Source organism: Mixophyes fleayi, chromosome 1 (genome assembly GCF_038048845.1).
Source record: "Mixophyes fleayi isolate aMixFle1 chromosome 1, aMixFle1.hap1, whole genome shotgun sequence".
Lineage (NCBI taxonomy): Eukaryota > Metazoa > Chordata > Amphibia > Anura > Limnodynastidae > Mixophyes > Mixophyes fleayi.
In genome coordinates, this window is record NC_134402.1 from 358,968,468 (window position 1) to 358,986,000 (window position 17,533).

The window sequence follows — 17,533 nt, forward strand, 5'->3', positions numbered from 1 at the left end:
TTACCTTGTTTTACCAAACCGCAACTACCAAACCAGAAAATGTTATACAACTTCTGTAAGTATCTGAGAGTGACTTATTTGTATTTAGTATGCAAACTAATTTATACTTTTTTTTTTAAATTAAAACATATTTCAATTAAATTAAGTACTGAATTTAAGCCTAACTAATGATTGTGTTCTTTTTGGAAAGAGTAATTGTTTTCCCTGAGCTTCCCTTTCTTATGCTGTTAGATATAAAGTATTTGTATAGTCTAAGGGTTTGTTTTTGTTTAGCTATCTTAGCAGTTGTGCTACCAAAAACATCATATTCCATATTGCAGTAGGACATAATGGCACAACAGTGTATCAATGTATCTTAAATAATGACTCAGAAATGCTTCAGCTAAAACCCCTCACAGTGTTTTCATTGGTGGCTGCAAAAGCACCTGGCATTTAAGAACATGTTAGAAAATCAATGTCAAGCAGATTTATATTCTGTAGGTTATTTTTCTGTGCTCCATGGTTTCTGTAGTACAGTCAAACCATAATACTAGTCCTAATTGATTGTAAGGGATTGCTAGTTTAAAATGGTTTTGTCACCTACCCACAGTGGAGGCAGCCATTTTTTTAGGTTGCATAATCAAGAATATTGGGCCAACCCATCAGGTGCCTCATTCTTCAGTCCTGTGTAATTGATGGGTTCTATTCTTATGAATAGAACCCACAAAAAGGCTTCCTCCTCTGTGTAGGTGAATGCTGAACACAGCAACAGTTGAACACAAAATACATGTGGCTAAAATGAAACGAGTTGAGCTGCATACTGTTCCCTATTGCACAGGGTTGCAGTGTGCACATAGACTAACTTTCAATGCAGCGGATATGTGTGGTTTTGAAAAGCTGACTGGACATCGATGTTCACTGACAACAAAAACATCTGTAAAAAACTGGTCTGGACTTTATTAGTATCTTACTTGTATAACCTTTTAAAGGTATTTTATTATGAGTGGACCAAATTGCTTTTACACCACCTGTCTCTGATTCATTGATAGTCATGTATTGTTTGTTTTATTCCAAGTTGCAATAATAAGTGTTGTTCTTTTCACTTTACCCCACAGAGATTTCTCCTTTTACTGACCTAACCCCTAGATCGTAACTGCTAATCTCAGCATGCATCCTATCACAGAACTTTTTGCAGTGCTATCTCTGTTAGGTGGTTTACTACTGAAGGAACCGCACTGCTGAAAAATTGCACCATGCTGCATTTAAAACAATGCAGATAGACATTATGCACATTCCACAAATATCATATATTATACATTTGAGTGATTTCCTTAGGGCTGCATTACACCAATCTGTTTCATGTATCAAGAAAATAGAATGTAATGCTGATTGCAAGTATTAACATGTGCATGCAAACTGCTTTATAAAGGCATTTGTATGAGCTCAGAGGTGCTCAATCTCCGCCTTCAAGAGATATCAACAGTTCATGAGGACTCGGCTTGAGCACCTCTGCTCTATCGGATCCGCTCCCTTACAATGGGGGCAGTTAGGGACACTGTTAAAAATGGAAGTTCTCTGTGTTATTAAGTGCTGACATAAGGGAATTCATAATGCAGCCCATAATATTGGACAATCTGTTGTTCTAATAGAAATTCTGAGTATTCAATAGTCCATAATGCAGATATTAAATAATCCTCCAAGAGAGTCATATATTTATATAAATTGATAAGAAGAGAAACTTATAAGACCAGTTTTAATGTCATAGGTGAACTTTGTTTTTATGCTGACAGAGTAGAATGTAAAGATGCACTGCTTAAATAAAGATCAGGCAAAAATAAAATAAAATATTTATATATATATATATTTATAGGCTCACCTGCAGTCAAGGAGGAATGTGAGTCATTGCGTTTAAGGAAGTCCATGAGACAATCACTTGCAGAAGTACTCATATAAACTAATGCCAGTGCCCTGCAATTGGTTGCATGTGCCAAAGCAGTGCTGCTGCTTGTACCCTGTCTTCTGTAATGAATGGCCTCCTATGGGCACGTAGCCAAGTCACCGACTGCAGGGCACTGACGCCAGTGTAGCCCTAACCCAAGGCACAAAGAGATGTACATTACACACATAAAATCCCTCATCTAGTTTCAATAGCTGGACGTGTTCTCTGTGCTCACACAATAGGGCTGCTGTATCCTAAATGGATAAATAAAACTACTTTATTATTTACTTCATTGCCCAATTGCTGTCAGTCCTCATGGAAGCTTTCATATGTTGCAGTTATTCAGTTGCACTTTTGCACACTTGCTAATAACTGAAGTGCGGATTAGAGATGGAGCTACCTAGGTCATCACAGTCATGTTGCTGACATCTGTTGTGTTGCGAACAGCAACAACACAAACACTCCTGTTATGAATAATACTGTAGGCCCAAAAGCAACAGTGACCTGAAAGACTAGCTGATTATGCAGCTAAATGTATGGAATTGGGACATCAACCTACATTCAACATGGAAGAACGTAATTACTCCATGCCTCTTCTGGAACTGGAATAGTTCGCCTACACATAACTACCTTCTGTAAACAGTAATAAGAAAACAAGCTGAAAAGTTGCTTAACCCTTCACTGCATCCAAGACCGGCACGGGCCTAGCAGGCAGGAGAAAGAAGGGCCCTTTAACAGGCCTAATACAATAACACCCAATGGGGATGTACAACTTCACTCATCCCTGCAACATACGGAAATAATAAAAAACAAAAACAGGTTACATTCTTGGTTTGATCAGCATGTGTTAAGGCTTCTGTGATTGTAGGAAAGTAAACATGTCAGTTCAATATTTACAGCACACTACTGCATTGTCATAGAGGTGTGTAAGGATTGTCTATTGCTCGTATGTGGCCCCTGGAGGAAGACTCCATCTCGTAGTCGGACTCCCTCTGACTGGTTGACTGCGCCCTGCCGGACTCGCTGCGCAGGAAGTTCCGCGCCAGCTCTCCTGGAGGGGGGACCAGGTGGAAAATCTGCTCAGAGTAGGAGCTGGGGCGAATGTCTTCTGCATAGGGATGTCGCAGTAGATTTGGTTGTTGGAAGTGGGTGACGCTGCGCTCTGAACTTGACCTCTGGATTGGCAACGGGAACAGTAACGTACTGACTGTGGGACTCTGGTCTGTAGGAAGAAAAAAAATAGTTAACTGCCAGGTGGTTATAATCTCCTCTACCATATTTTGTTTATTAAAATAAATCTTTATGAAATCCAGCTTTCAAATACAAAATTCCAGCAAGATGTTCACTGCATTTTAATTGAACACTGCAGTGCTAAGTATAAAAATATTTAATATGTCAACAACTGACTAGAGTGGTACTTACTTTTGCTATATTAGGTCATTATTGTTTAAGAGTAATGTTCAGTTCCATTAAAAAGAAACATGAAATATTGTTGGATGTTGACAGAATGTACAGAAAATACTAAATAGACTAAGGGCTAGATTTACTAAGCTGCGGGTTTGAAAAAGTGGGGATGTTGCCTATAGGAACCAATCAGATTCTAGCTTTCATTTATTTAGTACCTTCTACAAAATGAAAGCTAGAATCTGATTGGTTGCTATAGGCAACATCCCCACTTTTTCAAACCCGCAGCTTAGTAAATCTAGCCCTAAGACTACTAAAATAAAGTGTCCATGTTCACTTCTGTCAACCATATGTCATGGAGATAAAACACACCTAGCATAGGCAAACTGAGAGGGGGCTTCCTAGTGTCTGAAAACCCCCCTCCAAGCCTGGGGCACTGTATAATTGAGGTTGCTGGACCCTGCCCCCACTTCACACAGCTCTGTTTGAAAAGAGAGAGCTGCATGCACCTAACAGTAGTGCACGCAGCATTGCCCATGTATATTATGGGGATAGGAAGAGTTGGAGAGCAGCCAAGCACGCTCTAAAATTATAGCCACACCCCCATGCATGCTGGTCACACCCACTGGCGGTGTGGTGTAGAAACCCCCATCTACATATCCTGTGTTTGCCCCTGCCTAGATATGAGGATGGAAGTAATATCTTAAAATGTGATTCATAACTGACTGTACAATATGAAGTAATATAGGGGATCAATAACATACGGTCAAATGCATGACGTCAACCCCCTGAATTTTGTTGTGCGGAAGAATGTTTAAAAATATGCTGTGATTTTCTAGCAAACAAGGTGAACATGGGTGGGAATACATTTCACACTAAGGGGATAGATTTAATAAAACATCTAAAATGGAAATGTGGAGGTGTTGCCCATATTCTAGCTAACATGTTCTAAAATTTACTAGATATATGATAGCTAGAAACGAATTGGTTGCTATAGGCAACACCTTCTCTTTTCCTTTAAAGAAGTTTTAGTAAATCTACCCCTAAGTATTTAACCTCCTACAAATGCTTGAACTCGGGCAATGGATAGCTTTGTTTGTCTGAGAAACATCTGAACATCCAAGGTCCTCATCAATGAATCAATTCAGTTATGGAATGAAAACTGAGACATTGAATTCAGAGCAAAGCGCAGCTGCAAGCCAAATAAAACTACTCTTTTTGTAAATTGACGTTTGACATGTGGGACAGAACCGGTGAAACGTGCTTTGGATCCCCTTCTGACTTTAGGAATCTTTGCGAAAAAAGAAGTACATTACTTTCAATATTCCAACTTTTTTTGGTTTAAAGAAATGTTTTGACCCAATACGTGGTGAGAGCATTATAATAAATTGGGTACAAATTATTTCATTAGTTTCAATTTTATGGTTATGTACCTCCTATGTACTCTACAACATGACACTTCCACTCAATGAGTTTATATGCAATTAATTGTATTGGCATTTTATAAAACCCAATATGCTTTATGAACATATTCAGTTCATTTGTTTTCCTCAAAAGATATACCAAGCTTTTTATTTATTCATCACCAATGGCTCTATATAAACATATACTACAATAAGAGTTTGTAGGATGATAGCCAAGTAATTCTAGTTTATAATCTCGCAGATATTCAATATTTTCCAGGGTAAACATAGATGAGTCATATACAACCTGTGGCTCTTTGATTTTTAGCTGTTCTTGAACTACACCAACTCCCTGAATGTAAGTTATATGCATCAACTTGACATGATAATGAAATCACAATGTGGGAACTTAATGATCCTATGTAACAATTCTGCTGTTGTTGGTGTAGTCAGAAATGAAGCACAGGACAGAATATAACCCTCTCTCTCCACCTCACTGACATATATGAAGTCACCCTCTTTGTGTTTAGCTGCCAAAGAGCTGACGTTTTGGCTGGTAGCATCATGTGAAAACAATGTGACCATTATACTGACTGTAGGAGTTAGACAGAATCATATCAGCATTGCTTACTGTACACAACATTCCAGGTAAACAATCTAGCACTAGTATTATTACTATTATCATCTTAGTTTAGCACTAAAACATGTGCGATTACAGGTTTCACCTTGTGAATGAACAGCTGCTACCACGTAACTAGACAACTTCACGTCTCCTGCAGCTCCACATTCAAGTGGAATCGGGTGCAAACGAAAGTAGTGAAGCATTTCTACCACAGACAGGAAGCGGAGGTGCTGGATCCGGCACTGACCCCTCTCTGTCAGTGTAAGGCGTAAGTGCTAAAACAGAGAAAGGTATATCATGTACTATCACATTTTATAGCACTTGTATAAGATTGAAACCAGACATGCTAGGTAAACATTCAATTTCATGCTACATAAATGGATGTTGAGAACAGAGAAATTCCATTGTCTCATCCTGAATCTGTCAGCTGTGGTAATTAGAATATTTAACACAAACGAAGTTACAGATTGTAGCATTACCTTTGCTCTGCCTTGGAAATTAAATGTAAGCACATATTCCCCCCTGCGTGTTTCACTTTGTCTCACAAGAAAGACCCCGTGTCCCTCAAATCCCTGGGACTGAACAAGCTGAGCTGCTTTGACCCGAGAGATGGGTCCATGAAACCATGGGTAGGAAGCCAAAAAATGGTCAGTTTTGTGACAGCACTGTTCTGGGGGCACAAAGACGGCAGCACCTGAGGAAAAGAGAAGTCAAGGTAATAATTATATAGTACATGTTCAAACACAGGTTCTTATGAGGCCAGGATGCAGTTTTTCATTGGACTAGAAGAAACTAGTCCAATGTCAGTTGTGGGAGCAAGTGTACACAATGGTGGGGTGGTATTCTGTACTCAAAATCTACCCACAACTGAGGTAAACAAAATTATAAAACATATCCACATTTATTAACTGCTACACTAATTATCTGACAAATCATCTGCATTCCATCTGACATGCTTGAGAGAACATTCAGCTCAGTATCACACAGATGGTAGGAGATAAGACTAGATGTAATAGGACAGGCTTTACCATTAAAGTGAATCAAAACCTTTATTCATTCATGGATACATTTAACTAATTTCCCCTAATGCGCATTACATGATGGTATATCTATGAAAAAGACTGTCCTACTCAAGTTACTGACTTGTGTTAATTATTTAAAGTTATATGCAGACTACATATTTTGTGTTTTTTGCAGTGGTGGTATGTTTTTATAATACAACTAGACTTAATACTGGAAGTGAAATGGAGGGTTCTCATTTGGGTATGAAGAATGCTTTATTGTTGCCTTGGCTATTGAACCAGGAACTGTCTTGCATTTAAATATGTTCACCTTCATGTAGCTTCTATGACCAGGCTGCTCTCCACCCCCTCAAAACAACCCATATTGTAATGTACAGGTGTACTTAACAGAATGTTGGAAAGAACAATCACAGCACATTGGTACAACACTGTCAGCTTAAGCTGAATGCTCATATTTATTTAAGTGTCAGTTAATTATAAATGTAAACTTTCCAATTTGCCACAGTAGATATTTTTAACCTGCTTAAAATATTTTATATTACATAACAAGAACAACACAATTGTCTTATTCTTTACTGCACAGATAAGTTGGCATTGGGATGATCACTTTAGCATTTCACTAGTAAAGTCAGTCACTGAAATAAACAAGTATTTTAAGTTTACTACTTTCACAGACATGGAACTTAAATATATAAATATTTTCATTTTGTGCCCAGTATTGCATTTTGAAAACCAAGAACACACCTTTTTTTTAGCAGTGTTCACAGGTCACTTTAGCTGTGAAATAATTTACAGGCGTTAACTATAAAGCTACCAATGCTTTCTCTGTGTCTATTGTGGTTTTCTTTTGCTTTTCAGCAAAATGGTGACTGCTGGTGTTATAAAGTCCTCTAGATGGAAATCTTGTGAAGATGCAGTGTGCATAGACACAAGGTCCTTCGCGCATGTGGCGATACCCACTCTATTTAGAGCAGGGACTCGAACAATGGGGGCATCACCCAGGCTTTCCCAGTTATGCCAGCCCTGTGTATAAATGTATGTATGTATGTATGTGTTACGAGCCGCGGCGGTGCCCAGCCACCGCGACTTACTCACCTGCGTCCCGGCCGTCGCTATGGCGACCGGGACGTCACTTCCGGCCCTGACCCGGCCGTTGCCGGGGCAACGAGTAGACGCTTCAGCGCTGCGTCCCGGCAATGAGAGGAAGCCGGGCGCAGCGCTCACCATATCCTCTAGCCTGTGGGCTAATTAATGCAACCTATTAATTATGCTAGGGGCTGTGTCTAATTCAGAGCTAGGCTCTGATTGGTGGCCACTGGTATTTAGGGCAATGAGGTCTGCTGCCTCATTGCCGGTTATAGCTCCTGTGTTCCAGTCTGCTGACCTGCTAGTTCCTGTCCTGTATCCTGATATCTCTATTTGACTCCCCGTGTATGACCCTTGGCTGTGAATTGGACTTCGCTCGTGTTTCCTGTGACCCTGATCTTTGGCCTGTTTACCCGTTCTGCTATTTGCCTGTGACCCCTGACCTCAGCTTGTTCATCGATACTGTTGTCTGCTGCCGGCCCTTGACCTCTGCGTGGACCCGACTCTTCTTGCCTGGGTTCTCCCCAGCCGGTACGCACTTCACGACCCTCTGTCAGTCTGCGGCCCAGTCTGTCCCCACCAACAGGGACTCCAGTGAACACCTGACTGGCAGAGTAGATTCCGGGTTGTGTTGTGCCGGCTGGAGGGGTTCCTAACAGTATGTATGTATGTATGTATGTATGTATGTATGTGTGTGTGTATATGTGTGTGCATATATATATATATATATATATCAATATTAGTTAGATCACTAGACAGATCAATAGCTTGATAAATAGGTATAAGGATAAGTTCAAGTTATGTATTCAGTAAATTATAGACACTTATTACTGTGCTTTTACATTTCTTTCAGCATCATTGGGCTATGCAAACGATGACATTATGCACCGGACAAGAGTTGTGATTTGCTGTCATCTTCTGACAACATTTACCAATAGTGATCTGATTGATTCTGAGAGATTATTAAGCATGAGGGTAGTTTTGGGACCACACACTTTGTTTGATATTGGGCCAGTTGCCTGATATTGTTGCAGATATCGCAGGTGTGGACAGCATTAGACAATAGATATTAACCCTTCCAGATATGACTGATAAATGCAAGTTTGCCACATTTAAAAGTAGGCTGCATTACCTAACTTATCATTGCAGTAGCCTGTCCTGAAGTTAATACTGGTAACTGCAATACTAAATAAAGTGGGACGTTCTGGAGCAGAGCAGTTTGTACAATGTGGTCATCCTAGGGGGCTTGTAGATCCATAACAACAACTCACAACACGTGAACTGACCTTGGATAATGGAATCTGTACTGCCACTGGTGGGGTTCTGGAACGCTGAATCTGAATGAAGAGACACTTGCAGTTCTCCATCAGCACCCTCTGTCCTATAATAAGAAGAAGGGATTTTAGTGTTCACACATAACATGTGTAGCTTATATATCACAACAAGTATAAAAATGCAAGTGTGGACCATAATGTGTTTCAAATGATTTACAGCGGTAACAAGTTGAGCAACCCGGAAATTGGCAAGTCACAACCTCTCCGCACTGCAATTAGTGGAAAGGTACATGAGTTATCCTGGCCAAAACTGTTGCAGTGTTTATCATTCAACCTGATCACCAGATGAGTGGATCTGGGAGGAATTTAGCTCACATGAAAGCTGTTGGCTGTTTGGTTCATCTGATTAAAGGCTTGTACTCTTCTGTATACCAAATAAACTACAAACATGTCATTTTCATCTTAAGGTCTGCTACTGTACAGGATACATTCTCTTTGATCTTGGTGAATGTTACAAGTCTTTTCACAATGCTTTTCAACTTGCATATTATGTTCAGAACAGTGGTAGTGGCTTAGAGCGAAGCCATAGCACAACACTAATCCCATCAGTTTACTCCCAGAGAGACGACAGTCAAGAACAGACATATAGGGCATTAGTCATTAAGGAGCAAATCTGCCGATTTTGTGCACGTTCATTATGCGCATACCCAGAATTATATGCCAAGGAATGCAGCCACATCCAAGTAGTCTTGGAGCGCAAAGGACACTTACTTCTACCATATTTCTTGCTTCAGCTACACAGCTAGTATAAATCCTGAATTTCTAGTTATGACAATTGAGTCTGCATGCTAAAACATTTGTTTACAATCAGAAGCAACTGTAAAAATGTATGTTAAGTACAGTACACATTAAGAACAGCCTAATAATTATTTTCCATAAAAAAAAAAATATGCATTTTTTTTAATTTACATGTTTTCTCATTAATGTCTATATTATTAACAGGTAACATTAATTGGGGTAGATTCAATTCGGCCACGTTAGTCTAGTATTAACGCGGCATTAGTAGTATTACCTTTAATACGGTAATTTTAACCCTGATTTTTACTCGCGGCCCTCAGAGGTACGAGCAAAAATCAGTGTCAAAATTACCGTACTAACGGTAATACTGCTGACTTTTACTGTATTAACGGTAATAGTGCACAGACAACGTTATTCCTAGAATAACGAGGCCGAATTGAATTGGCCCCTTTCAATAGTTTTCTTTTTTCTGTATGTTCTTTTGTAAGTTTATGTTCTACAGAGGTATTGTACTATCCTGTAGTGTCAGGCATTCTAAAACAAACGCACGTTGCGCTCAGGATGCGTGCCTTAATGACTCAGGCCCGTACAGACTAGATACATAAGGTAACCAGAAACCATGTTGCAAAAAGGTATAAACACTGTTATCTTCATGGTGTTTGATTTGGACAGTGTTGAAAAGTAAAGTTTAGGAATAATCTTTGGTGCAAGGTTGTACTAAACTAAAGCAGGTTTTAAATGCAGCTCTTCAAGGTATGTTATTATTAAATTAAGCTGTTAATTCTTATTTCTAGATGACTTGATTTATAAGTTACATTTGGTACAAATAATATCTTCAAAACGATCCCTCTTTCAATACCATGACTTGAAAAACTTTAGTTCCATATCAGGAAATCTGTAACTGAGTTATTTTCACTTAATGAACCAGCAGGTGTTACTGCCCGTTTGAAGATTTTTTGCCAAAAGTTGGATGCTCGAGTGTCCTGGTTTTGCCAGGACAGTCTTTTTTTTCCATCCAACACTCACAATGCTTATTACTTCATAATTAACAGGATAAATTGATATAGGTTTCTATAAATGTTTACCTTATTTGAAACCCAAAAGATAGTATGGGGCGAATTTAATGTCCTGAACAAACTCTAGGTCATTTAGGTGTCCTGGCTTTTAAATAAAGAAGATTTCAGCAGCTCTAAACGAGACAGGCCATGTAACACGGAGAGAGATGGTCTGTAACTATTGTATAACTGAGCAGGGAATAAAATTCAGCTTTAGCAGCCTTTCAGAGTGCCGGAAACACACTTGTAATTCATGGAAATTCAAGGAAAGGAGCACAGAGCTGGAGGAGGACAAGCCCTGGAAATCACACAGTGATTAATTGCTAACAGAGTTCTTGGTATTTCAATAACAGGAAAAGCCTTTCAGCAAAGCGCTGGAGGCTGTACCATATGCAAACCCTACAGGTCAGCATGCACTTCCTCTGCTTCCTGCTTCAGAAACAGCGATTATCACCTACACACCAAGCCACACATGCAATGCTTCACAGCAGCAGGTGACTTCTTCAATTCATGCATGACAACTGTCTACAAGCTTCATTAACCCCTGTACAGCTGGGGGACTGCAGGCAAACCCTCTCCAAGGAAAACAGCTGTGCTTTTAAATCTTATTCCAGTTGGCTTTATACATATCTCTATTTAATCCAAAATATTTAATGATAAACACAGATCTATAACAATATACATACAAATACTGTTTGAAATTAAAACATAATACCTAATTATATAGTAAAGTTTAGTTTTCTCAATGGGGAAATGTCCCATATTTTGAAGCAAAGTTAATGCTAGCTTTCTCTTTATATAAATGTTCAGTAAATCATATAGATATTGTTTATATGGCACCATTTCTGTATCTGCATTTATTAATTTAATTAATTTATATCCTGTTTATTCTACTGAAGTAAGAAAATAGGGTCTAATAGTGTAAAAATAGCATGTTTCCCTTGTTTTGATGTGTTCTTGCTTTAAGTAAGCTGTGCACTAAATCTTTTTTGCTCTAGATCAGTGATAGGTAACCTGATACACTTCTGGAGCCACATTCACAAAGGTTGCATAATAACCTTAATATCACTTATAAGTTAAAACAATACATTTAGCTAAAGAAAGAGACACCTATCTGTAAAAACATATCAGCAGGTATTTTAAACAAGTGTTACAAACTATATATGACAAGCATATCAGTCAATTCCGACAGAAAAAAAATACCTGCTTCTGATAGGTTAGTTAGCTCAAACCACTGACTTATGAATTATTGTGGAAATCAATATTAATGATTATGGGGACAAACTTAAATTCTAATTAACTTATGGTGGCATTTTTTCCATTACATTAAGGGGGCAATATAAATATATAATTGTATTAACAGGCAATAATAATTTATGATGGGGACAACACTTATTAATTCATGTTGAGGGCACCATTTATGTTGCACACATGTGGCACTACAAATGCCTACATCCAAATGGGGGCAAGTGCATGCTGGCACTTGTAGAGCCATATGAGTTGCCCCATCATACATAGTTATTGCCCCTTATTATAATTATATTTTAACATTGCCCCCTTAATATAATGGAAAAAAATGACCCCCTTAAGTTAATTATAATTTAGTTACCCCCGTAATCATTAAATAACGATTGCCACAATAATTCATAAGTCAATGGTGCCTACTCTTATATTATGGTAAGATAGCTGCAGCTAGCTCAAGCTTGCGCCACCTAATTCCTGCCGCACAGCTTTAGCCCTGTTTTGACGTGTGTTTTGCGTCTGCGCCTCACTGCGACTAGGATGTATTTACATGGTCACGCCTTCACAATTCCGCGTTCCTCCCATTCTCTCGTAGTGAGTCGCAAGCTGTCGCAAGTGTTAATTGCGTCCAAGATGCAGGCGGATTTGGTACTTTCTGCACATGCGTGGTAGTGTTTTTTGGTTAGATGCGCCTAAAACGGACTTTGCGTCCGACTCTAAATGAGGTCCAATGTGGTGTTTTGTTAAACTGTAGTTTTCATGTGTAGTTTACTGGCAGTTTGTTCTTTAGTAAATCTGGTTGTTTTAAATCAGTAGTTAATAATTACAGGGGTAAAAATAAATTATAAGTACTATATGGGGGGATTTTTTTATTCATTACATTAAGGGGCAATAATATATTTTTATTATTCAATATTATATGGGATAGAAATGCTAACACTATTGTAAATACTGCAGCCGACAATGGGCACCCTTAGCTCGTACCTCACTCCAGGGACAAGGGTTTTTTTTTAGTTTTAGTCTCCTGTTCTTGCTCTGGTTTTAGGAAGATTATACAATATTTGCCTTCATATTAGGAATTGAGGACCAAATCCTAATTTGCACATCACCAGTCATAATAATTTTCAGACAACAGAATCAAAGACCTTTGGAGCAACTAAAGATGCCATGATTCTAGTGCCTACATTATTAACTCCAGCTTGAATATTTGTATAAAATCTATACATCTATGTTAGGTGTAGTAGATCTGTATGACATAAAGCAAGATTGGTTCTTATGAATCACTGATGGAATGACCCAATTTTATACCTTCTTTAAAAATGTATTTATAGAGGTTTATTAGATGTGTCCAATTGAGATATGTACCATTCAATTAATAAATCCATCAGTGCCTGGAGATTCAGAGTTGGGAAAGAGGAAAGAACTGTGACACGAAGGCCAATGAGGTGAAAAGTGTGCAAGAGAAGGGGTTATCGACCCATGTTGAAGGTAGAAGAAATGTTCAGGTGGGTATGGAGAATTGACCCTTTGACTTTGCTTTAAGTAGATAACTAAGCACTTTTGTGAGGCAGTCTCAGTTTAATGTTGGTGCAGAAGACTGCAGAGAATTGAGAAGGCAGTGAGAGGATAAAAAGTGAGACAGTAGATTGTAGAAGTCGTTGAAGTAGTTAGGTAGGTAAGAGAGAGGAGAGAAATAGGGCACTAGTAAAAGAGAGAGGTTGGGTTGATTGTCACCACACAATATTAATAAATAGACCCCTAAGTATGTATGAAATGGAACCTGATACAACCGAAAGAAGGACTGAGAAGTTTCATTGCAGTAATAGTCTAAGAGAGGATAAAAACCTTCATTCTAATAAGTTCCCTGATGTCATGTAAATATATGATATTGGTACAGCTCTTGAAAGGCTATTTACAATGGTTGATTTTGTGGCTAATAAAGATTGCAAAAACTCCCACCATAAAACAAAGTGGATGCCCTACCCGCGGTTCATGCTCTCTTTGATTTCAGATGTCCAAGAATTTAGCTGCTGGTCATCTACAACTTCAAAAATAACTTCAGTTGCATTAACCTAAAAAAAGGGAAACAGAATAAAAGAAATATCAGAAAACATTCTAATTTTGGACACAAAGGCTCTCTTTGAAATGTGCTTATCCACATCTAAAAGGGTTATCTTTATCTGTCTGTGAGAACCAATTCTGTCATGTAAAAAATATCATTCTCCTTGGGGGTATTTGCACGCATTTCCTAATGTTAAAGTAATAGTGTACATTATCTTAAATCTCATCTATGCCTGTGAGAATATCCCCAGAAAACATGGCTCTGTATTGGCATAATGTGCTTCAAATACGGTTTTAATGAACTGCCTGTCATTAGTGCCAATGTGTCTGTACAAATTGTATAGTGACCCTGAATACCGCGTGGGAACTATACTAGTGTTTTAGTAATACTGTAATAAGGAATAACGGTTGTCCTGTGACGTAATGATGCTGCAGTGCTGCTTTAGATCTCAAGCAGGGGCAAGTAAACTGCAGGGATGAATGTGGCTGGAGAGTGAAAATGGAAGGGGGTTGGAGAACACAGGTTGGGGGATTTGTTTGATATATAGTCACACGACTTCAATCAAAGTTAAGATTTCATGTACAAATGTTTCAAGGAGTAATTCGCCCAACTAGTGACCAGGACTGTGAGTGACGAGGGTCACTAGCTGGCAGGCGCGGGCTGACGTCCGTCAGCCCGGGGGGGCACACGCCGCACAGGCGGCCGCATCACATGACACGTGATGCGGCCGCGTCATCAATGACATCACATTTATATTACTTCCGGGGGGTGCGGGCGGCCCTAACAGCCGTGATTCTGAGCGGCCCGGGGGGCCGATGTCCCCCTGCCCCCGGCCCAGCCCGCCCCTGCTAGCTGGCTTAAGTATTGGCACAAAATCCTTGACACTTTTGTGGATTAAACCTCACTTTTGATTAAAGACCTAAGATAAATATATATTTTCTAATAAATACATATTTATTGTGATGTTTTGATAAATATATGACGTTATTATCTTGGGGATATTTTTGGCAAACCCTATCAAGGTCAATTCCCAAGGAGAAACGTACAAATCTCAGAAATGCTACACTATATTAAAACCAAACATACATGTTGATTTCATACAGTATTTACCAAGATTACATAGACTTTAGTCAAAGTCAAAGAACCAGAAATCAGAACCAGAACCACAAATAAGGTTTCTGCCCAGAAAAAAATTGAGAATTGTAATTGAAACATGAACTATGATCTTTCTGTTTGAACGGATGGAACACAATATCATCATCTATTTATATAGCGCCACTGATTCCACAGTGCTGTACTCATTCACATCAGTCCCTGCCCCATTGGAGCTTACAGTCTAAATTTCCTAACATACACACACACAGACACTAGGGTTAATTTTGATAGCAGCCAATTAACCTACTAGTATGATTTTGGAGTGTGGGAGGAAACTGGAGCACCCGGAGGAAACCCACACAAACATGGGGAGAACATACAAACTCCACACAGATAAGGCCATGGTTGGGAATTAAACTCATGACCCCAGCGCTGTGAGGCAGAAGTGCTAACCACTTAGCCACCGTGCTGCCCAATATAAGACCAATATTTAGAGCCATCTTGTAGCGCAAACCATTACCTAAGTATGATTTTACATCCTAACCACATTGTGTACTTACATTACATTTTTCATTTCAAGCACAAAGTTAGGAATTCATAGTCACAACTAAGTGTAAAATAGATACTAACGAATCATTCAACACAGTGTTGGAAATATATATCCTGATTCATGCAAGGTAGCAGAAGAGTGGCAATGGTTTACTTTTTCCTCATAATATTACAATTATTTAAATATCCATCTGGTTCTATCATGTTTAAAGGGGAGCTAAATAGAAAACATTATTTTCATATGTTTTGGAATTGCTGTACTTTTTCTGAAACAGTTATAAGGAGATTTCCACTGTATTTAAGATTAATAAACAGCAGGTCTAAATTAAATCCTTACAACAGCTGTGTCGGATCTCCTATGGTACAGAGAGAGACGTGCAGAGCCAAGGGTAACCCCTATATGTAAGCGCAGGGACCCCGCTCAATAGAGTAATTTGTGGGGGACAAGAGAAAGACCTCCACCAAAGTTCTATTATTGGGAACAGAGGCGATTTATTAAACTTCTTAAATAAAGCATACAACCCTTTTAAATTCAGAGTGGATGGAGAGAAATTAAGGAATTGTATATTTACTGCATTAGTCAGCTGTCTTTCTCTCCACCACTACAATAAATGTCTTGTTAACATCTCTCAGCTGCAGGGCCGGCGCTAGGGTCCATGGCGCCCCAGGCATTTTTACAAAATCGGCGCCCTCCTCCCTCCTCCCCCCTTACCCCGTCTTTCCTTACCTTGTCTCACCACCGCCGCCTCTCTGCTCCATCTCCTCCCCTCCACTCACTGACACTAGTGAGTGGAGGGGAGGAGACGGAGCAGAGAGGCGGCGGTGGTGAGCAATAGCCTCTTCCCCCCTCCCCGTGCATCTGAATGCTGTGCGGCGGCCGTGACAGGTATGGTCAGCTGTCGCCGCACATTTTTAAAGTCATTTAGTATTCTGTGGCGCCCTCCAGAGCCCGGCGCCCTAGGCAAGTGACTAACCTTGCCTAATGGGAGCGCCGGGCCTGCTCAGCTGATATATGCTGTGCAAGTTGTAATACACTATACACTGTGCTTTGAAAATACATTATGCCACAAATCAAAGATAAACTAAAAGCAATACAGCCATTTGGCCTGCTTGGACTACAATCAACTTTAAAGCCAGTTTGACTACTAATATTGCATATACCAACTATTTTTTTGATATTATTTGCGTGTGCAGCACTGAACTAAACCAGGAATTTCAAGAGGGTTTTAGAAAACAGTTTATCTATAGATTAAATTAAAACCTATTACTTACTCCCACAGGATTTGGAAGACAGACTGACGGCATTTGTTACACCTGTAACAATGATCTGAGACTAAACTTTGAGGGGAAAAAAGCTCCACAAATATAAATGTCCTTATTAGATGGGGTGGGAGGGGGGAGAAGCTCATAAAAGCTGAAATACAACTAATAGTCTACATATATCAGTGATGGTCAGTATGTCTGGTGTGCAAATACTGTATGTAGATTGCTAATAAACAAATTTATGCCTGAGAGTTCATAAAATTTGCACACTAATACCATACATTACAACAAAACCCTTGTCAATGTCTACTTATACACAGACACACGGACACATACTCAGCATGTATTATCTAACAAGCTTTTTCTGTATGGTACATACCTTAAGTACGAACGTATTTACGTTGTCTGGCATCTCCAGGCTGGTGCATTTTCTGATCTCATGAATTGTAGAACATGGAACCCGTAACTTTGGTTTAGAACACTGCAGTGGAGACATGAATGTATCAGATCATATTTATGAGAATAATAATATATTTGAGATAATCAACATCAGAATAATGTTAAAAGGCAAAGTAAAATGCACAGAAAATTTAATGTAAGGGCAGCACAGTGGTCTAGTGGTTAGCATTTCTGCCTCACAGCACTGGGGTCATGAGTTTGATTCCTGAGCATGGCCTTATCTGTGTGGAGTTTGTATGTTCTCCCTGTGTTTGCGTGGGTTTTCTCCGGGTGCTCCGGTT

The 17,533-nt window shown here is 39.3% G+C and overlaps 1 protein-coding gene across 1 annotated transcript in view; it reads right to left on the reverse strand.

Moving 5' to 3' along the window:
* Positions 1–2,743: 2,743 nt before the first annotated feature.
* SH2B3 (SH2B adaptor protein 3) overlaps positions 2,744–17,533 on the reverse strand; it is a 110,539-nt gene continuing 95,749 nt past the window's right edge. The window contains exons 4-9 of the mRNA XM_075178471.1: positions 17,173–17,274; positions 13,808–13,896; positions 8,742–8,836; positions 5,827–6,041; positions 5,451–5,622; positions 2,744–3,140 (exon numbers count right to left, since the gene is read on the reverse strand). Of these exons, the coding sequence (XP_075034572.1) occupies positions 2,833–3,140; positions 5,451–5,622; positions 5,827–6,041; positions 8,742–8,836; positions 13,808–13,896; positions 17,173–17,274 (981 nt within the window). The 3' untranslated portion in view covers positions 2,744–2,832. The remainder of the gene's footprint in view (positions 3,141–5,450; positions 5,623–5,826; positions 6,042–8,741; positions 8,837–13,807; positions 13,897–17,172; positions 17,275–17,533) is intronic.